General features: G+C 35.4%; 2 protein-coding genes across 3 annotated transcripts; both read left to right on the forward strand.

Moving 5' to 3' along the window:
* Positions 1–657: 657 nt before the first annotated feature.
* On the forward strand, positions 658–14537 carry LOC145233143 (IQ domain-containing protein E-like). 2 transcript variants are annotated; one of them, XM_080097802.1, is made up of 15 exons: positions 658–842; positions 1067–1166; positions 1768–1869; positions 4464–4687; positions 5107–5223; positions 5513–5704; positions 6398–6444; positions 7213–7409; positions 8018–8095; positions 8950–9052; positions 9125–9241; positions 10061–10181; positions 11025–11193; positions 11903–12026; positions 13179–14537. In XM_080097802.1, the coding sequence occupies exons 1-15, from the start codon at positions 768–770 to the stop codon at positions 13231–13233; spliced, it is 1821 nt and encodes a 606-aa protein (XP_079953928.1). In that variant the 5' UTR covers positions 658–767; the 3' UTR covers positions 13234–14537. The 2 variants fall into 2 exon arrangements, with proteins under 2 accessions (XP_079953928.1, XP_079953930.1); XM_080097804.1 differs by lacking the exon at positions 1768–1869.
* A 1516-nt stretch (positions 14538–16053) lies between these two features.
* On the forward strand, positions 16054–19784 carry LOC145234386 (uncharacterized). Its single transcript, XM_080099123.1, has 2 exons — positions 16054–16120; positions 17173–19784. Exons 1-2 carry the CDS (start codon positions 16054–16056, stop codon positions 19782–19784), a joined length of 2679 nt encoding a protein of 892 aa, XP_079955249.1.
* The last annotated feature ends 25 nt before the right edge of the window (positions 19785–19809 follow it).

Genomic DNA, 19809 nt, shown 5'->3' on the forward strand with positions numbered 1-19809 from the left:
GAGTCCAGCTCGTTAGATACGGGGGTAAACAACAATTTTTTAAAGCCGTTAAAAACAGTGGAATGATGTGGAAGAGTAACAAGCAAAATAGATTAAATAATGTTAATCAGTGTTTTTTTTTACTGCACAAGTAAAATAAAAAATATTTTTTTGGCTTATGTTTTGTTTGATAAAGCATTTTCACTGAAAGCAAAGATAAAAAGTTATTTTGTTACCATATGTAAAAACAATTTCAGTTAATAAGTATCAAGTGCAAAAAGTGTTAGCAACTATATACAGTATGTAGTGTTAAAATTTGGTTTATGTGTTGTAAGTCAATTGCTCCATCATAAAATTATCACCTACCTTTAGTGTTAGGATTGTCTTAAAGTTTATCTTTACAAATCTGTGAAACTGTGCACTGCATAAATGTTAACAAACAAACAGGGTGCTATTACATACCACATATTACCGCAAGCTATTTTGCATGTGAGAATATACTTCCAAAAAGGATATCTGAGGTCAAATTAAAATTTTATTTCGATTGAAAACCCACACCCCCGACACTAAAAGCTCTAACCACAGTATTTTCTAAAATCTACAAAATTACAATTTTCACCTAAAGTGCATTGCTGTGTATCAAAACTATGTACCATGTGGTGTTAAGTAGCAATGAACTAACATTATATGTATTAAAAGGATATTTACAGTATAGGAGTGAAGAGAGAAAACTGTTAGAAATTTGAAGTTTTACTCTGTAAGGGTCTAACACTTTAGTACATACAATTATGCCCTCTGAAGCAAAAAGACCTTCTTCACCTTATGCATCATCACAATCTCCTAGAATCCCATCCAAAGCCAAGGTAATTTTTAATTCTTGTGGCTATTCACTACTTAGATCACAGATTCACATTTATTTCAATTTTTCATGGGCGAGCGTTGTTGCAGTCAAACTGTGGTAGTTGTTCTTGCAACCACATATACTCAGATAGATACATATTTACCATGTAGATGTCTTTTATTAATGAATAATATAGCTGCATGTTTAATCAAAAATGCTTAGGAATGTTAAAATTTGTCTTTAAAGGTGTGGAGATCATTGTCAGGATCTGGAAGACAACACACTACAAATCCACAGATAGAAAAATCGAGAGAAAATTGGCTTCGGTCTCTTCGACAAGGCTCAGGTGAATAAAGAAAAAGTGTTTCCAGCTTTAACACACTTATCTATGAGAAGGATGCTTTTAAAATAGAAAATACTGATACTCACTTGATTAAATGTTGATTTTAAAAGGATAGTAGAATTTTGGTGTCTAATATATGTCAAAATGTTTGCAACATATATGTTATTGCATGTACATGTATTTAACTTTGTGTATGTCCTTTTTATTTGATTTATGCTTTGCATTTAATTATTTGCCAATTGCGCAATAATTCTGTTGCATCTGGGTTTTGTTTCATTATCTTTGTTTATTTAAACTCAGAAAATGTCGTGGGTGCCATTATCAGGCAAAATATATATTCCTACTTTTTAATTTACTCTGATTCTGTTAGCGATTGAGACAGTTCTCTCAAATTTCGAGACTTTATTTAAACTCATATATATTTTCATCTGAATGCAAATGTTGGTATTTTTTCAGAGGGTTAGGAGGCTTTAAAGTTGTATAGAAACAGAGTGATAGTAAAGTTAAAAAAGGTTAACTGGTTAGTAAATGGAATTTATAGTTTTGTCATGTACTTGTTGCTACTGGCATGAAAAAAAAGTATATGTAATATTTGCATATATAGTTGAGCCGCATCATCACTCGAGAGATGAAACTTTTAAAAGAAAAACAACTGAAGAGTATTGGATTTCAACTTTCCGTAGTAATGGGTCTGCTGAAACAACAAGTAAAATTTTCTCACTCAAATTCCATTTAGAATTCATATTAAATCATAAAATGTTTTGGTGCAAATTTGAAGATCATGATTTTTGCAGTTTTGGCTTTTTTCAGCGTGTGTAGGTTTCTGGTTGAAAATAATGTTCATTTTTTGGTCTTAATAACAAAACTAGCATAGATCTTGGTTGTTTTTCCATGTAATGCCATTTTTTAGTTTGTTGTTTTGTGGACTTATGTAAGTGCTTTGTATTTTCTTAAAACGTCTTGTTAAGTAATCAAAATTGTACTTCATTAAAGACACAAACAAAACTATATAGTTTTTGTCTCTAACAGGAAATTAATTAAAAAAAAGAATAAAGCATGTTACATGGTGGTATGCTAGTAATTTTGTTTAAACATATACCATTTTTTGGAAAGTATACGTATAAATGTGTTTAATGTCATTATGTAATGCATGTGTTTCTCTAGTACCATTTAGTAAACTGATACCAAATTATACTGTGCTCTGGTATATATTATCATCACACACAATTGCAAGATATATATCTTAGTGTATAAAGATTTAAACACTTTTTAACAAGTTGTTTGCATTGTCATACTTTGAAATATTATCATATGTAACACTACATGGATCTGTTCATAAGTTTAATAATGAAAAAAATGGCCCAAATAAAGCATGTCGATTTTTATGTCTTATTTGGTCTTTATTTTCATTATTATTATGGGTCCCCTTCCCTGAAGGGGACACATATTGATTTTACTCAATTTGTTTGTTTTTTTTTGTTTTTTTTCTTTTTTTTTCTTTCTTTTTTTCTGCCCAAAGTTTGTCCACCTCGTTTTGCCTTGAAATGTTTGATGGATTTGAATGAAATTTTCACAGATGGTAGATATAGTTATGTAGATGTGCCATTTGTTTTGTTTGACTCGATAGCCCCAGTGTTTACCCCACTAGCCCCCTAAAATGGGTAAATTTTGAACAATGTCCGAATTGGATGAAATTTGAAAAGTTTGTTCATTGTGCCATTTTAGGGCATCGTTTGTTGTGTTTTACCCTGTAGCCCCAATATTTACCCCACTAGACCCCTAAAATGGGTGATTTTTTAAACAATGTCCGATTTAGATGAAATTTGGACAGTTTGTTCATTGTGCTTTTTTAGGGCATCGTTTGTTGTGTTTTACACTGTAGCCCCAATATTTACCCCAGTAGACCCCTAAAATGGGTGATTTTTTTAAACAATGTCCGATTTGGATGAACTTTGGACAGTTTGTTCATTGTGCTTTTTTAGGGCATCGTTTGTTGTGTTTTACACTGTAGCCCCAATATTTACCCCAGTAGACCCCTAAAATGGGTGATTTTTTTAAACAATGTCCGATTTGGATGAACTTTGGACAGTTTGTTCATTGTGCTTTTTTAGGGCATCGTTTGTTGTGTTTTACACTGTAGCCCCAATATTTACCCCAGTAGACCCCTAAAATGGGTGATTTTTTTAAACAATGGCCGATTCGGATGAAATTTGGACAGTTTCTTCATTATGCCATTTTAGGGCGTCGATTATTGTGTTTCACCATGTAGCCCAATATTTACTGCTTAAGCCACCTATTTTTTAAAAAACGTCCGATTTGGATGAATTTTTGATAGTTTTATGAATTTGGCATTTGTAGCTGTCGAATATTGTGTTTCACCCTGCAGCCCTATTATTTACCCTACCAACCCCCCAAAATGGGTGAATTAATCAACAATACATTTTGACAGTTTGTATAATATGCCATTTTGAGATGTCAGTGTTTTATGCTATTTAGGCACACAAACTTATAACAATGTCTCAATTGCATGAGATTTAGACAGTTTGTACTTTACATAACTTTTTTTTTTTAGGAACACTACCAATCACTGTGTTTGACTTTATAGCACCGTTTCTTATGGTTGTCTGTTTACAACTTTGCGGTTTTGGGGACCCATGAGTTTCTGCCTGCAGAAACAAATCACGATTATAAAAAATGTTGGCTAATATAGGACCCAATATAAATAAATATAGAGAATATACTACAGTTTGCAGAATAGGTTGTAGTGTATATGCTATAGTAAAATGTGCTAAGCCACCCTTCTAGTTTTCACATACTTCTTATGTAATGTTGAATTATAAGAAGGACTGAAGTTTGCAGTAAAACAAAGTTTGTGATTAACTGGATTTGGGGTTTGTATTCTGTTTGGCAACCTTGGAACCGGTTCTTGAAACAACAACTAGTATTTTGTTTAGCATAACACCAGTTGAACGACAAATTTGTTAAACCTTGGTACCTGTTCATTACGTAAAGAAACAAAGCACATTTTGCTGAAAATTATTATTTGTCCATAGATTAGTACTTGTAACCGGTTGCACATATATGTTTTAATGGCACCCCAAACCCTTTTGCAGACATTATAAGAAAAATAACACCTCTTGCATGGAGAGTTTTCAGCATACAAACTTGTGCATAATAATCAGTGTTTAAATATTTTATTTGATTTTGTGTGATTTGCATCATGATGGAATCAAAATCCAAAAAAATGCTGTGTATTAAAATGATCTGACTTCTACAACTTCATGTAAATTGTATTTAAAGATGGTAGAAGTCCAATGAAAGGTGTACATGGTCTTGGTGGCGGGACTTCCCCCGCTAATCTTGCACTTACAAGTTCATCGGAATATTTGAGGGAACAACTAGGAGTAAGCACACGAACATCTCAACACAAAAGAAGTGCCAGTTTCGGAGGAGGTTCTCAGCCTGGAACTCCTCGATACAAATCTCAGGAAGAAATGTACGATGAGATTCTACAATTAAAAAAGGTGAGATTTAGCTCAGCTTAAAACTAAAATTGCGAACCACTGAAAATTAAAATTAGAGAGGAGATACTATTTCTTTGATAACAATGTTGAGAATGTATGTGCAATGTATGTCTAATATTGCGCATGATGGTATAAGCGCTGACCTAGTTATGAGAGAGGGATTTCGTTTAGTTTGTACTTTCGAAAGAGAAATCATCTCTGTTGCCATAAATGAGTTTCATAATAACCTTATTTTGACTGGAGAAGTGTCATTTAGCAACTCTGTTAACATGTTGTACTGTTTATACAGAATTCAGATATACAATAAAAATGGTTAATCAGAACAAAATGCTTGGCAAATTTTTGATCTTGATTAACCAGTCTCATCTGTACTACATATGGTTGGTTGGTAAAACTGGTTTAAAACTTGATTGTTTCAGACCATTACAGCTCAGAAGTCTGAATTTGACATGATGAAATCTAAACTACGTCGTCTGGAAGAAGAGAACAGTCGGAAAGACAAATGCATTGATCAACTGATTGATCAAATAACAGTGGTAGGTTAATGAAATTGAAAGTCGATCATATAGTTGCATTGTTTTTTAGTTGAGTTTTTATGTAAAATGTGCAGCTGCACACTAATTACAAGAACTTTAAGTATAAATTAGTTTTAAAAACCCTAAACCACTACCCTTAGTAATTGTAACTTCCAACCTCAAGGAAATAAGAAAGAAAACCAAATATAAAAAGCTATGCATTGAACAAGCATTCTTTGTGTGTTAAAATCTAAACAAATAAGTATGAGGTGGTTGTTTTATAACTGGGTTCTCATGTGTTTTAAAACAGATGTCAGAAGGTGGTAAAGGCAAAAAGGGACCAGCAAATGACAACAAATTGGTGATAAACACCCTTCGGCAGCAAAAGATAAAGTTGGAACACACTGTACAAGAAAAAGATACTGAGCTTCAAGCATCAAAAGAAAGGATAAAAAATCTTCGAAACCGTGCACGACAAGCCAAGGCATCGTATGTACAAGAGGTATATATTGAATATGCTTGATTTTAAATAATTATTGCTTACCCCAGCGATTTGAGTTAGAGCACAAACTCAGATTTGTATGTGTGAGGATTTTTCTACTTGTATGAGGTACTGTGTCCTTACAAAAAGAAGAAATAGATAATATCACAGACAATGGCATAAGCAAGTGCCGAAACATTTGAACAATAAAGCATGCCCCTTTTTAAGTGTATTTGGGTTGTTATTTTCATCATTAAAGAAAAAGATAAGTGTCAGTGTGTCATAAAAACTGTAAATTATATGGTGTTTGCCCGAACCTGTCCATAATATGCTGGAAGGTAATGAGAAAGAGCTGTGAAATTCACAATCTACAATTGATAACAAATATGACAGTGGCCCCCTTTATCAACGAATTCTCCCATCTGACTGGGTCTTTTATTAAATTTACAGGTTATATGCCCAGAGCTAAGGTGTCTATTTACAAACAAATTGTAGTATATCCTTCCCTTTTTGGTCCACTGAAGTGTGTGTATGTGCAGCTAGAATTAGTTGATAAATCAGCACAAAAGATTTTTGGTCTATTGCTCAGTTAGGACTTTTTTCACAGACTTCAAATTAATGTTTAGTTAAACCTCATCTACTATTTCCCTTTTGCATAAAACCATGTTTTCTGGATTAGTTGGTTGTGTTTTCAACAGATATTGATTTTTACAGGTTATGCAGTTGCAAGATGCACTAAAGCAATATGGAGATGATACTAGGTATGTGATTGTTTTGCTGTTTTATGCTGTAAAAATAGTCAATCATTTTATGCCTTCAACTTTATACTGCAGTTTGTTGTATTTTATGCCACTCACAGTCTTCTTTTTTTTTAGTAAAACAAACATAAGCAGCTTTGCACAAGTCAAATATAATCCTCTTAGAACCTTATGACTTTTCACCAACTGAGAAAGCCTCAAAATACTAAGTATTGTTGTCTGCACATTTCAGACATATCAAAAAGACCAATATTTGTATTTCTTGTGTGCACTATTCATGGTTTTGAATAATCTGAGCAAAAAATCGGAATGTTATTGTCATCAGCAGGTTGTCGGTAAAAAGGGGCGAGACGAAGTACAATTGCATTTACCTTTTACTCACCCACTTTTTTTACCATTGTGTGGCACCTAGTTGCATGCCTTCTATTGCTTTTAATTCTGATGACCTGATGATGACAATAGCACTTCGAAACATAGTCATGTTTTACACACAAATACTGACTCTAATTTTTTTTGCTCGGTGTATTTCTTGTTGTTTGAAACTTTCAAGAAGTGAATATTTAATGCGACTTGTTTTCCAGTAACAAATTTTATTCTAAGTAGTCACAGCATTCTTTTTGAATAAGATACTGAAGCTGTCTATTTTTTGGTGAAATAACTGTGTTTAGTAAAAGATTCAGACTGAAATTCAGACAAAGTTTTTACTAAAGAAAAAAATCTTAGTCCATCAGTAAAGGAAAAATCTTTATTTTAGTCTTATTGGTGTTTCAGTTTCAATTCTCTTGAAGCAGAGGAAATACCTGACAGTGCACGAAAAGTCAAAACACTCCGACAATCAGTGGTGAAATTGACTGGGGAAAACAATCGACTGCAAGATGAAAACAGAAGTTTGAAGAAAGATTTAGATCGAGCCCTTGACGGAAGTGAACATAGCGGTGATGATGATGACGAAAAGGATGAAAAAATAAGTATGTATGATAGGGATTTGGGGTTTTAGCCAAATGGTACACAACAAGTAATATGAAAGTACAGCAAACCTCACTTAAACTGAATTAGTTTCATCTTGATCTTTGCCTTAATCAGACAAAAATTTTGATGTGCAAATGATTTGTAATGTAGTAAGATTCAAACTAATCCACATTAGTTAATCCTGATCTTCACCTAATCTTGACAAAGTTTTGGTCCAAACAGGTCAGGATTAACCATAGTTTACCATATGAAAAATACTGACACAATTTAAGCAACTAGGTGTGTTATCTGAGGTTATAACAAACCTTAAATATACTAAGAAATATCCACACTACAGCTAACAAAATGGACAATGTACAATTAAACACAGTTTGTAACACATTTCTTTCTGCTGTTAATACCTACCATGTATATCCTGCCACATTGAGTTTCACCCTTTTTAGTTTAAGTTGTTTAATTTATATCCCCGATGACATTTTACAATTTACTAACATGGTTTGCTTGTAGTTTACTCCTTTCAAAAAATGTGGTCACCAACAAAGTAACTTTTCTGATTGGTAAAGATGAAAATCAGTGGTAAAAGGCAACATTTTGCTTGTTTTCACAGAGTACAGTGCATTAAGCAGATCTGAACTTGTAGCAATCATCAAAAAATCGAAAAAGAAAGAAGCTTCAAAAGTCCAAGGTAAAACTACACTTAATGTCTATTTACAATAGGCTGTGTGTCTGGCACCATATTTTTTACATTGACAATAAATTGAAACTCACTTTAGACTTGGGTCCTGTATTCTTGGTTTATTCTAAGGATGGGCCGAGCTGAACCAAACCCGAGTACTCGTACCGATATTGATTGCACAAACTGAACGGAGCATTATATTTGCATATTCATGCCCTATTTACAGTCGAAACTAGTGTCAAAAGGGTTTTCAGAAACAAAAATGACTGTTTTATTTGTAATGCGTTAGATCAGGGGTTCTTAGCCAGGGTTATGTGTACCCCTTGGGGGCACAAAGCACCAAAGCAGGGGGTACGACATGCAGGGTGAAATTATACGCTATTTAGGTATATTTGTAAAGAAAGCGTAACAAGTTACTTCGTTACTTGTCTTTAACTGATTTGAATTGACTGATTGTTGGTGTGCTGTAAATATTGTTGAACTTACAAGACTGTTTCAATGCATGCATTCAACACATACGTTATAAAAATTTGTTATAATTTTGTTTACTTCTGTCGACCATTGTAGACAGGGGGTACTAGAAAATTTCAGAAACCCTCAAAGGGTACAGCACTAAAAACGTTAAGAAACACTGCGTTAGATGGAGAAAAAAAAAGGTTACTTCTGGGGCCTGTATAGCTTCATACACTGCTGGTGACGTAAGTGACCTTGTAATGCTAAAACTAGTGTGGAATAGGAAATCTTTGTGGCGTCGCAATGCACCTGAGCATGCTCGACCAAACAGAACATTCGGAGTTTTTGCCCATTCTTAGTTTATTCATCAAATAAGACACTGATAAATAGGTTGATGTGTTTTTGTGCAGAAAATAGAGAGCAGAATCGTGAGGATCAACTCAGGTTAAAAAAAGTAATTCAAAACCTCAAAGAAGACATCAGCCAATTGAGGATCGAGAAAAATCACCAAACGTAAGCAGAGAGTTTGCACAAGTATTATTTGTGTTACTGAATTTATATGTGAATTTTATCTGTTTTTGAAAGGTTGGAGATTGAACGTCTTCAAGATAGCAATGAAAAACTGAAAGAAGATAAAATGGATCTTCTTCAACATGCCCAACAACAACCACAACAAACTCGTACAAGCGACAGTAGACGGAGGTTTGTAAAGTTATTTTGGCTATTGAAGATTGATGCTTATATTGCCAGTAAACAGTAGTTCATTGTATGATACCATTACACAGCCTGCTAGGAATTTTTGCAAATATTTGATGTAGGGTGATTGCATACATGGCTACTGAGAACATGTGATGTGCAAAATACTATTATTATGCACTTATACTTGGGAACACAGCATATTCAAGTCTGGGATAAACTGGATTACCCAATTGGTACGTGCTTGGGCAGCAAAAAAAGGGAGCCACCACAGAAACGTTTTATGCTGCAACCAAATTTGTAGAGTTGTCTCAGCATTTAACTGTACCCCTAATTCATTTTTTCACTTGAAATTTCGTTTTCTTCTATTAGTGTAAAAATGCAACAATACGCAACAAACAACCACACCGTCTTATGTCACATGCTACCACTGTTTGAGCTTGATAGTCTCAGGTGCTTAGGGCATCTAAAAGTCTTAATCTGACCCTGGGGATAAGTCCTAAACCAATTATGCATTAGTGATTAGAACAATGTTGGCACAAACACTTGAAAGCTGATAAATCCAAAGCTTAAATACAATTTTTACTCCATACTACTTTGTCTTGTGTAATTTGTGGGATTTTTATAAACTTCTTCTTTTGGTTCTTTACAGTCTGGCAATTTGGACACATGTACCAGTTGAACATCACATTATTTCGTGTGTACGTTGTTTATGACAGCTTATGGAAATTAACACAGGACGAATGTCACTAAGTCAGAATCTCTGCAACTCAGCTAAACTAATTAGCTGTTTGAAGAAAATATACACAGTGTTTTTATGTGCAGGAGAAGGGATTCTGCACGAAAACAACTAGAATCGTCTGAGATTCAAAGAAAACAAATGCAAATCCGCCAGCGAGTTGCTGCCAAATCTATCCAAAGACAATGGAGAAAACACAAACATGAGGTACGTAGTTGCAAAGCAAAATACCCTTTTTTGTGCGTACTTACGAAAAAGGGAAGTTGATTGTGACGTCACTAAGGTGCAACCAAATAATCGAATAATGTGCAAAATGTTTATGGTCTGTTTTGTAACTAGGATATCAGTGAACAGGGCTAATGAGGCCCGTACATCGCACTATGGCCCATAAGAGTCGTATGGGCTGCATGACTTTTAAAGTTTTATACGAAAATAGACAGCTGTGCAAAGATTTTTGGTTTTATTGCTTTGAATCTGAAAAATAGTAATGTCGAAAGTGGGACAGAAATAGTCTCCAACCAGCATATTCCCCCCTCAGGGTTTATAGTCGTATGTAAGCAAATTTCACCAACAAAAACGTGACATGAAATAAAGCTTTATGTTCTTGTTGTTGTTTTTCAATCTACTTTGATTACACAGATATTTGCCATATTTGATGTATTTATGGTCATTGATTTAAAGCAGTAGTTCTCAAACTGTGCGTCGCTACGCCCTGGTGCGTCGCTTCAACTTTCCAAGGGCGTCGCAGAATAGTTTCGTGGCTTTTTGTTGTTGTATCAATAAGCACAACTTTAATAATAAGTTTCTACATTAACTTTTATTTGCTGGTGTGTCGCAAGTCCAGAAAAACTTCTCCAGGGGCGTTGCAACAAAAAAAGTTTGAGAACCACTGATTTAAAGCAACGCATTTAATTTATATATTCCTGAAAATACAAATAACGCATAAAAGGCTAAATCGCGACCTACACAAATCACTAGGTTCACGAAGCTGTTAAGTCTTCTTTTACGTTGCCAAATTCGATTAACTCCAGCCTACAAATGATTTTACAGAACGACGAAGCGACCGACGAAGCAATAAATATAATCCAATCATCGTTTCGGGGACATGTTGCAAGACAAGAGATGTTACACGAAAGTCGTCCTAATCGTCAAAACGGCCGAATCAGCAAGTCCAACAGCCGTTCAACACTTGTTGCTACAGACACCAGCGATATAGAAGGTATTCCATCAAAATACGTTTATTTTTTTATTAGAAATTTAAAGCTATTCTCACTGCAGTGTTGAATACACAGCTTGTTTATACTGAAAAATAGCCTAAATGGAATAATGGTCGAGTTTGAAAATTACACTTTTTGGTTTGCATGCAAACAATTAGGGTTTTGGGTCTAAATTGTTCATCCCAAAGTAAAAATAGCATTTTATTTTCGTGTGGGTGCACGAACGAACGGGCGATTAATTAAAATGTTGGGAGACTAGACCCCAATGCAACTAGCATCTTTTTTAATATATCTTCGGTTTAACTGCGTTATATAACAATCTTCACGGCCATGTACAATATACAATTATGTTTTATTTAAAACATCAAAACTATGCCTAGGTATGTTAGTTTATGCCAGGATTTCTTCAATTTAACAAAGACACAATCCCATTAGGTGTGACAAGCTATAGGCTCCGATCCCGGGAGTACAGAAAAAAGGTTTAGAAAAAAAGCCTCAAATCTCGTGATTTGGGGATCGGGATTTTCCGGGGTCCCAAACCTACAAACAATACAGCTTTACATGAAATCAAATCTGCTATTGTTTGTTTCAAAATCATTTAATAGAGTTCGTTTGCTTTAAATCATGCGGTGTCTACAAACACAAAGTTGATTTTAAATGCACACTGTCCTTAATCACTTGGTTTCTGAAAGATAGTTGCCCTTTTTACAGAGGACATTTCATACAACGAAGATTACGTCAGCAATGACGATGATGCAAGCGTTGACGTCATCCAAGCTGCAATGAGGGGCCATGTTGCTCGATCTGAAGTTCTTAAATCATCACACAGTTCAAGGTATTTGTTTAAGTTTAAATTTATGTGGCTTGTGGTCTTGCCATTGCACCAATATAACTTGGTACAGAGTTAACACGCTTGTCATACGTAAGGTTGATAGTTAAAACCTTGATTATTACTTTACACGATTTCGGCGATGTCTCATTGCACAACGAAGTGAAAAATTAAATCCTGAAACAATTTATCCTTTAGCATCCCCCCAAAAATGTATCTCCTATAGCCAGGGTTGCCATACCGTCCTTATTCTAAGATTTATCCTTGTTGTGAAGGGCAGAAAAAAACGTTGTGATTATTTCTAAGAAATGTCCTTGTTTTCGACTTGAATCCCTATTTTATCTTATTTTCAACGATTACAAGTCAAATCTCTGCTTAAAGTAAAAGTAAGCCAAGACCTGAGCTGTCGTGAGATGCTCTTAAGTATTTTCCACGAACAAGGAGTTGCTGGAACAGATTGTTCTGGCAAAAAAATATGGCATGTGATATGTCAAGGCTTGTATAAATGCAAAGATTTGTTCAAAAACGCTTGTTTCGTTGGTGAGAAAATTCAATTTTTAGTTGTCCTTATTTAAGCCTTAAAAAATCTGGTAGCCTGTTCCATACCGAGGAACATAACGTATTCTCCAGCACTTATGCATGCTTGGCTATAATATTAATTGACCATTGTAAGTTTGGCCAAAAGGCGCAAAAATCCTCGTTTATTTGATCCACTATACCAGAGTTGTTTAGCGGGCCCGTAATTCGAGCCCGAATCAGGCCCAAACCCGAAAGTACACGCCCGAAGCCCGGCCTGAAACCTAATCTTTTTTGATAAACTTGTTTTGGCCGTAAAGTTTGAATGACAAATCTATATTTAAGAAGACATACAGAATGGAAAATAATAGACAATGGCGTAAACAAGACGTTTTAGGGATGTTAATCATTAGGTTATATCAAGCAACTAGCTAGTTGGGTAGTTTATATTAAATAAAATAACGGAAACATAATGTGAAGTCTAAAACGCTTTCTGAAAGTTTCGAAATCAAAATGAAACCGAATACGCCGTCTCTATAAAATGGCAATCGTGGAACGAATCACAACAAGCTTTTCCTTTATGAAATTGACCCCTATCAATTATGTGTAAACAATAGTTACACTATAATATTTTTTCTATAGACCTTCAACAGCTGGCGTGCGTTCAAATTACTCGTCTCATTGGGATGACTTGTGAAATTCAATGAAAAGACAGGTTTATTTAGTATCGATTTGTGTCTTATGATTGCGTACATGTTCTACCTGGTGTGGCCAAGGTCGAGGACACTCATTACTGTTAAAAATCGCTTTGCTCGTTATGTGAGAAGAATTGTAACACTTGTAAAAGCAGTTATTTCACTAGTTTTGCCAAGCCACTGTAAAATAGTTCCTTGGGCACATACAGTTAACCTCGGTTAACAGGACCTGTTTGCACCTAAAAAATTGTCCTGATTAGGCGAAAATCCGGATTAACAGATGTCGATTAAGTCTTACCACATTACAAATCATTTGTACCTCGAGTTTTGCCCAAATTAGAAGATCCAGATAAACCCAATCCGGTTTAACCGAGGTATACTGCCTCATTAAAAATATATAATAAACCAAGTTTTTAAGCGTCCAATTAAAAGACAAGTAACACCATAAACTTATGCTTGTTTTTACATTGTAGCTTTTTATACAAATTTACACAAAAGTTTATAACGTTAAAGTTAAAGGCACCGTTAAAAAAATTGGAGTGACATACCCATCACCAAATCGTTTATGTCAAGTATGGTAAAGTTTTTGCAGTTTTGATTTTTGTATCTCTAAAACGAGTATTACTATACATTTGCATGCCGAAGTAACTATTTTCGCAATAATTACATGTATGCCAATGTTTGTAAGATTTAAATCAATAATTGCTAAAATGTTTTGTTTTGAATGGTACGTAACCTTTTAGTTCCCTTAAAAAATGCTGTGAAAAGTTTTTACCCTGTTTCAATCATGTGCAATCGTTTTTTGATCTTCGCACATCCAGTTGTTGTTTTTTACGTTTTTGATTTAGCAATTGTAGTTGTGCTTAATTTTCCATTGATCACGTTATGCATATATGTACCATCCTGTCCTAACATACCATTATAGATTTAATCGCATTTGGTGGCGCTCAGAAAAGCATTTTCCACCCCCTCATATATTCATAATTTTCTTCTGGAAATCTACCCTTTATTTTGAATGCTAAGAAATGTATATTTCACTTTATTACGTAATAATGATGTTCTATCATATTGCCATGTATAATTATGACATTATAAAGGAAATGTCGTTTTACATTTGAACTGTGCGTGCGTCGGTGTATGCATTCATTTTTGTTGATAATTGAAACACAATCAAGCATATATAATTTTGTTTTGATATAGTATGTTTTTGTTTTGAAGCATTTTACGTATTTTTATGCACATTCTATTGTCACTAACTATCGTTCTTGTGTTTCCTGTACAAAAATAAAACCTACTGTTTGTTTAAGTGTGTAGATGTAAACAAAATTCAGAGAGAGAGAGAGAGAGATTTGTTTTATTATTATTTTTTCTCCTAACATTCAATTTGCGAGGAAATAGAAACCGTACACTTGTTCAGAAAACCAATAGGTTAAAGAAGTTCAAAAAAGGCAACAAAAAGGTTCAAATTCAAACTCAAGGTCTAAAAATAGTGTTTCCCAACCTACTTGGGTCCTTTACTATTTTCCAGCATAACCATTTGCAAATATCTTTAAACAATAAGACAGTATTTGATTGAAACATATTCTGCATGGCATGAGGTAGTCTTTCTTATTTCAGTCCGCTCGGAGTTTAGGAACGAAGCAATACAACATGCCTGCGAAAATGAAATAACGCGTTATGTTTCAGTTTCTTGGGCCAGCACAACAGATAATTGTTACCACACAATAGTCTGTGTAACTTGAATCTGTAAAAGTTCTCTTTAGCTTCCTTTTGTTTCATTGTGTTGCTATTACACACCATGATTGTAAAATTAAACCAAAGTATTAGAGTTTACGCGTTCGTTACCCAAATAACTTTTAAAACATAACGTTTTGATATCACCACATTGCACAAATAAAGTTGTACATGACAAGGACAAAACAACAAGAAAATCACCACTGTGAACGATTGAATACCGTTTTTTGCCAGATAATCTTAACACATCAGGCGTTTTCGGAGCCAATGTAAAAGCGGTAGAACTACTAACACTGAAACTCAGCTGACGCCAGGTTTGGTTGGTGGCGAAACAGAGCATAGGCGTTTGTGGTGCTGACTCAGCAATCATTCTTACCATAAACCCAACTCAGCGACATATCACAGCGACACACACATGTCATATTTTTGGCCAGAAACAATCTGTTCCAGCAACTCCTTGTCCGTGGAAAATACTTCGTGCATCTCACGATCGACAGCTCAGGTCTTGGTTTACTTTTACTTGTAGCAGGGATTTGACTGTGATTTCAGTTTTGTAATAATTTTTTTAATTGTTGAAATAAGAAAAAAATGACCAAGTCAAAAACCAGGGCATTTCTTATGAATACGGACAATAACTTTTTATTAGATATCGCCTTTCAAATGTAGGACAAATCTCAGAAAAGTACCGTATGGCAACCCCGTGTAAAAGCCTATTTTTTGGAAAAGAAAGTTGCTCCACTGTTGTGAAGAAGTATGCTAAAAAAACACCACAAAACAAAAGCTTGGAGTGGTTCCCCCAACAGAAACAAAAGCTCAATAAAACCAAACATGGATGAAAATAGAACTGTTTCGTATCATGATGTAATATGCGATATTACTTCCAATCGTTATAGTGACACCCTTTTTCGATGTACCATAGTTCTTTAACTTGAAACACTACACCACTTACAAACCTCCAGAATACCATGTCTTGTGACGCAACAAAAAGGCAAACTTGTACAACTGATCATTGTACGTGTTTGGCCAGCTGAGCGCAGACCAAGGTGACAGAAACTTGCCTATATTATGTGGTTTAAATAAATTTCCAAATGTATGGAAAGTCATCACCAGCTTCTGTGGCAAGTAGCCATGCTGGATCTTCCGTTGACCAAAAAGGTGAGTTCTAGTTTAAATAACTTTGCGTTAAATAGGATATATATAACACACAGCTGTTTACCAGTCACCACAAATAAAAGCCACTGTATTGGCAGCTTGTCAAAGTCATTGTTGTATAACACCAAAACGCTCTCCTGTTTTAGTTTTGGGATTAAATGGTCAAGTGAATCAGTAACCCTGTTCACATGAGCAGGTATATTTGCAAATTTACCCTTAAACTTACTCTGGTTGCTGACGTCGCATTTAGGGTAAATTTTTACTCCAAACGCCCTCTGTTCACATGGCAAATAATTTAACCTGTTTTTAAAGTCATAAAACATATATTCTCGGTATTTAAATTAGCGTCGGTTAGGTGTAACGGATTCCTATATCACAGTGGTTCTTAACCTTTTTCCTTGCTGCACCCCTTCCAAATCACCAACCAATTTTCGCACCCCTTTCTGTAATTGCTTAAATAACAAAAGCATTGAATTTAATTTTATACAAGTAATCCCCGCACCGCCTAGAAACAGTTCTCGCACCCCTTGGAGGTGCGTGCACCCCTGGTTAAGAACCCCTGCTATATCATGTTTTTCTTTTATTTATGATTGTCTGAGTAAACTTCTAACAAACAAAACAACACAACCTTGTTACGTCATTAATCGCAAAATCAATTACGTTTATCAGCATGCATACGATATGTTTTTTATGATCGTATCTGTTTGCATGTTGTTAAAGTTTCTATCAACCAGATTTCAAAACACAACTGCTCCCATGAAGCCAGAAACGTTGTGAGACAAGCATTGGGTAAAGTTTACCCGGTGTGTTTTTGACATTTACCCACCAAATTTACTGGGTAAAATTTTCTTACTCCATTTGCCTTTTCTTTTCTCTTTTCCCCAAAACATGGTACTTGTTTTCCAAAAATCGGGGTAAATTAGATTTGCTTCTCTTTCCAAAAAAACAGATAAATGTGAATTTTCGCAATTTACCCAGGTAAATGTGTATGTGAACAGGCTTAGTCAGGTTCAAATAATGCCTTATAAACTGTCCTAGTTTTTTGTATGTTACAGTGACTTCAACAGTGTTGAATCAGAACGAAGCAAAACTGGTTGAACAGCTAAAGGCTTTGTGTGATGAAACTGGAAAAGAAAAAGATCCAAAGCAAACAGCCAAAATCCTTCAATCAATCGGTAACATTTATTACCAACGGTCACCAGATAAACTTTGCCTCATTCAAGCAGCAGCATTACTTAACGCAGCTATTGTAAGAACTGAAGACAAAACAAAGATAGAGACAGATTTGCAAAGCCTACACAAACACATTCTATTTCTTGCTGGATGTAAAAACACAGATGAAGATCTGCAGAAACTATCTAAAAAGTGTTTTGAATGCGTCAATATAATGAGGAAAAATGCCAACCTTTCTTTGCAGACCCTGACAGAAAAATCCTCCGCTCAAGACGAAATGGCGAAAATCGACTACATGGAACAACTTCAAGGTAACATAGCAAATGACTACACTTTGGTAATGAAAGAAATTTCCCTGCAATGCATTAAGCTTCTCGGTCCTGCTCCATGTAAATTCTGCCTAGTTGGTATTGGATCTTTGGCACGAAGTGAAATAACCCCGTACTCTGATTTTGAATCAGTGATTGTTTTGGACGATAATGTCAGGCTTGTACCCAACTATGAATCAATGGTGGAATATTTTCGAAATTATGCTATGATTTTCCAAGTTATCGTCCTGGGTTTCGGTGAAACTATCATACCAAGTGTTGCAGTTCCAACGTTAAACGACTTTGAAACACCCGGAGGTGACTGGTTTTTTGATGTACACACTCCGCGAGGGGTGTCCTTTGATGGGTTTATGCCACACGCGTGCAAATCCCCTCTTGGGCGACAAAGAGAAACCAAAAACAAACCTTGGAAGTTGGAATTAATACAACCTGTGTCAAAAATGGCCGAGCTCTTGCAACTGGACCACGATATCAAAAATGGCTACCACCTTTCTGAGATTTTGACACTAATCCGTTTTGTAGATGGAGAGCCAAAACTTTTCGATGACTTTTTTGACAGAGTGCAAAATCACGTGCAAGTCATGAGTGAGGTGCAGTCGCAAATGCTTGTTAGACAAATCAAGGAAGACTTGGACACATTTGCTGTGTTCAACAACCTTCCAAATGTGTACACGAACAAGAAAATCAACATCAAACGTGTTCTTTACAGAAGCACAACCCTCTTTGTGTCAACATTGGGTCGCATACACGGCATTTCCAGTCCGTCTTCGTTTCAAATCCTAAGAGAGCTCGAAATTCGTGGAGTGATCTCGCAGAACGCCAAGAATAATTTGATGTTTGCCGTTGCGATTGCATGCGAAGTGCGACTCAAAGTGTACATGTACAAAAAAGGTCAAGATGAATGGTTAAGCATGGATGACGAAAACACAGGTCAACAGGAAAATGAATCAAACATCATCCAAACAGTTGGCCTGGATAATATTCTAAGGTACTTTAAGGTTGCTTTTTGTCTTCAAAGAAGTGTCCGATCTGGACAGCAAATTACCTACCATGCCGACATGCAGGATGTTGGAAAAGATGTAGATGTTGCGATTTGCTACTATTTTAAGCAGTACAAAAGAGTGATAGAACTATGTGAAGAGCTGCGTCAAACGTATCTAGCCAATGAAGATGACAAACCTAAGGTTGCAGCCTGTACATCTTTAATTGCAAACTGCTTTTTTCACTTGGAAAAATACGAATCATCCCTGTTTGAACGCAAAAAGGAAATTGGGTACAGGACAAAGGATGTATACAGCGAAAATGAGCAATATGCTCTGGCTGTGTGTAGAAAAGCAGCAGGTCGATGCTTGTTTAAGCTTCTTCGATATGAAGATGCGATAGAGGAGCACTTAAAAGAAAAAGAACTTCTTAATCCTACATCAAAAGATTTTGCCACATGCCTTGAAAATATTGGAAGCTGCTATTTTCAAATGGAACTCTACAACAAGGCTTTGCAAACATTTCGAGAGCAATTTAGTTTCCAAGCTACAATGTTCAAAGAAGTAAGTGAAGAACAAGCCGAATGTTTGACCAACATTGCTGGGTGTTTGTTTCGTTTGGAAGAATACCAGGAAGCATTGGACAGTTACATAAAATCCAAAGATATTCAAGTTGATCTGAGTAAAAGTGACAGCACCATCGCAGACTGCCACTGCAAAATTGCACATTGTTACTTTAAACTTCAGATCGTAGAGAAGGCATTGAAAAACTACAAAGAAGAGATAAAACTTTTAAAAATTGAACAAGATGTTGACCAAAGTCGACTCTTTGATGCTTACTCCAATGTGGCCGGCTGTTGTTACTCGCTTGAACTGTTTTCTGAGTCGATTTTGTATCACAAACTGCAACTGGAACTGTCTGACAACTTACAGGGAACCGACAAACCTGCCATTAAAGGTCGCATCGCCCACTGCCACATGAAAATGCAGGACTATGATCAAGCACAGGAAATGTACAAAAGTGAACTGGCTGATCGGCAGAAATCTAAAAACAAAAGCGTAGCAGATGAAGCTTTGTTTGCAAAAACGGTTGAAAACCTTACATTTTGTTTGCTGCACCTTGGACGTTCTCAAGAAGCTGTGGATTTATTTCAATTGCATATTGGCAACATACGCCAACTGTAACGTTTTCTGTCGCGTGTTCCCCTGT

This window comes from Phallusia mammillata, chromosome 6 (genome assembly GCF_965637545.1).
Source record: "Phallusia mammillata chromosome 6, kaPhaMamm4.hap1.1, whole genome shotgun sequence".
NCBI classification, from domain to species: domain Eukaryota; kingdom Metazoa; phylum Chordata; class Ascidiacea; order Phlebobranchia; family Ascidiidae; genus Phallusia; species Phallusia mammillata.

Excerpts from the sequence above, each read along its gene's own strand:
- LOC145233143 (XM_080097802.1), top strand. The coding sequence starts at position 768 with ATGCCCTCTGAAGCAAAAAGACCTTCTTCACCTTATGCATCATCACAA. Across the intron at positions 7,410-8,017 it reads CGAAAAGGATGAAAAAATAA|AGTACAGTGCATTAAGCAGA; the intron begins GTATGTATGATA and ends TTGTTTTCACAG. Across the intron at positions 11,194-11,902 it reads AGACACCAGCGATATAGAAG|AGGACATTTCATACAACGAA; the intron begins GTATTCCATCAA and ends CCCTTTTTACAG.
- LOC145234386 (XM_080099123.1), top strand. The coding sequence starts at position 16,054 with ATGTATGGAAAGTCATCACCAGCTTCTGTGGCAAGTAGCCATGCTGGA. Across the intron at positions 16,121-17,172 it reads ATCTTCCGTTGACCAAAAAG|TGACTTCAACAGTGTTGAAT; the intron begins GTGAGTTCTAGT and ends TGTATGTTACAG.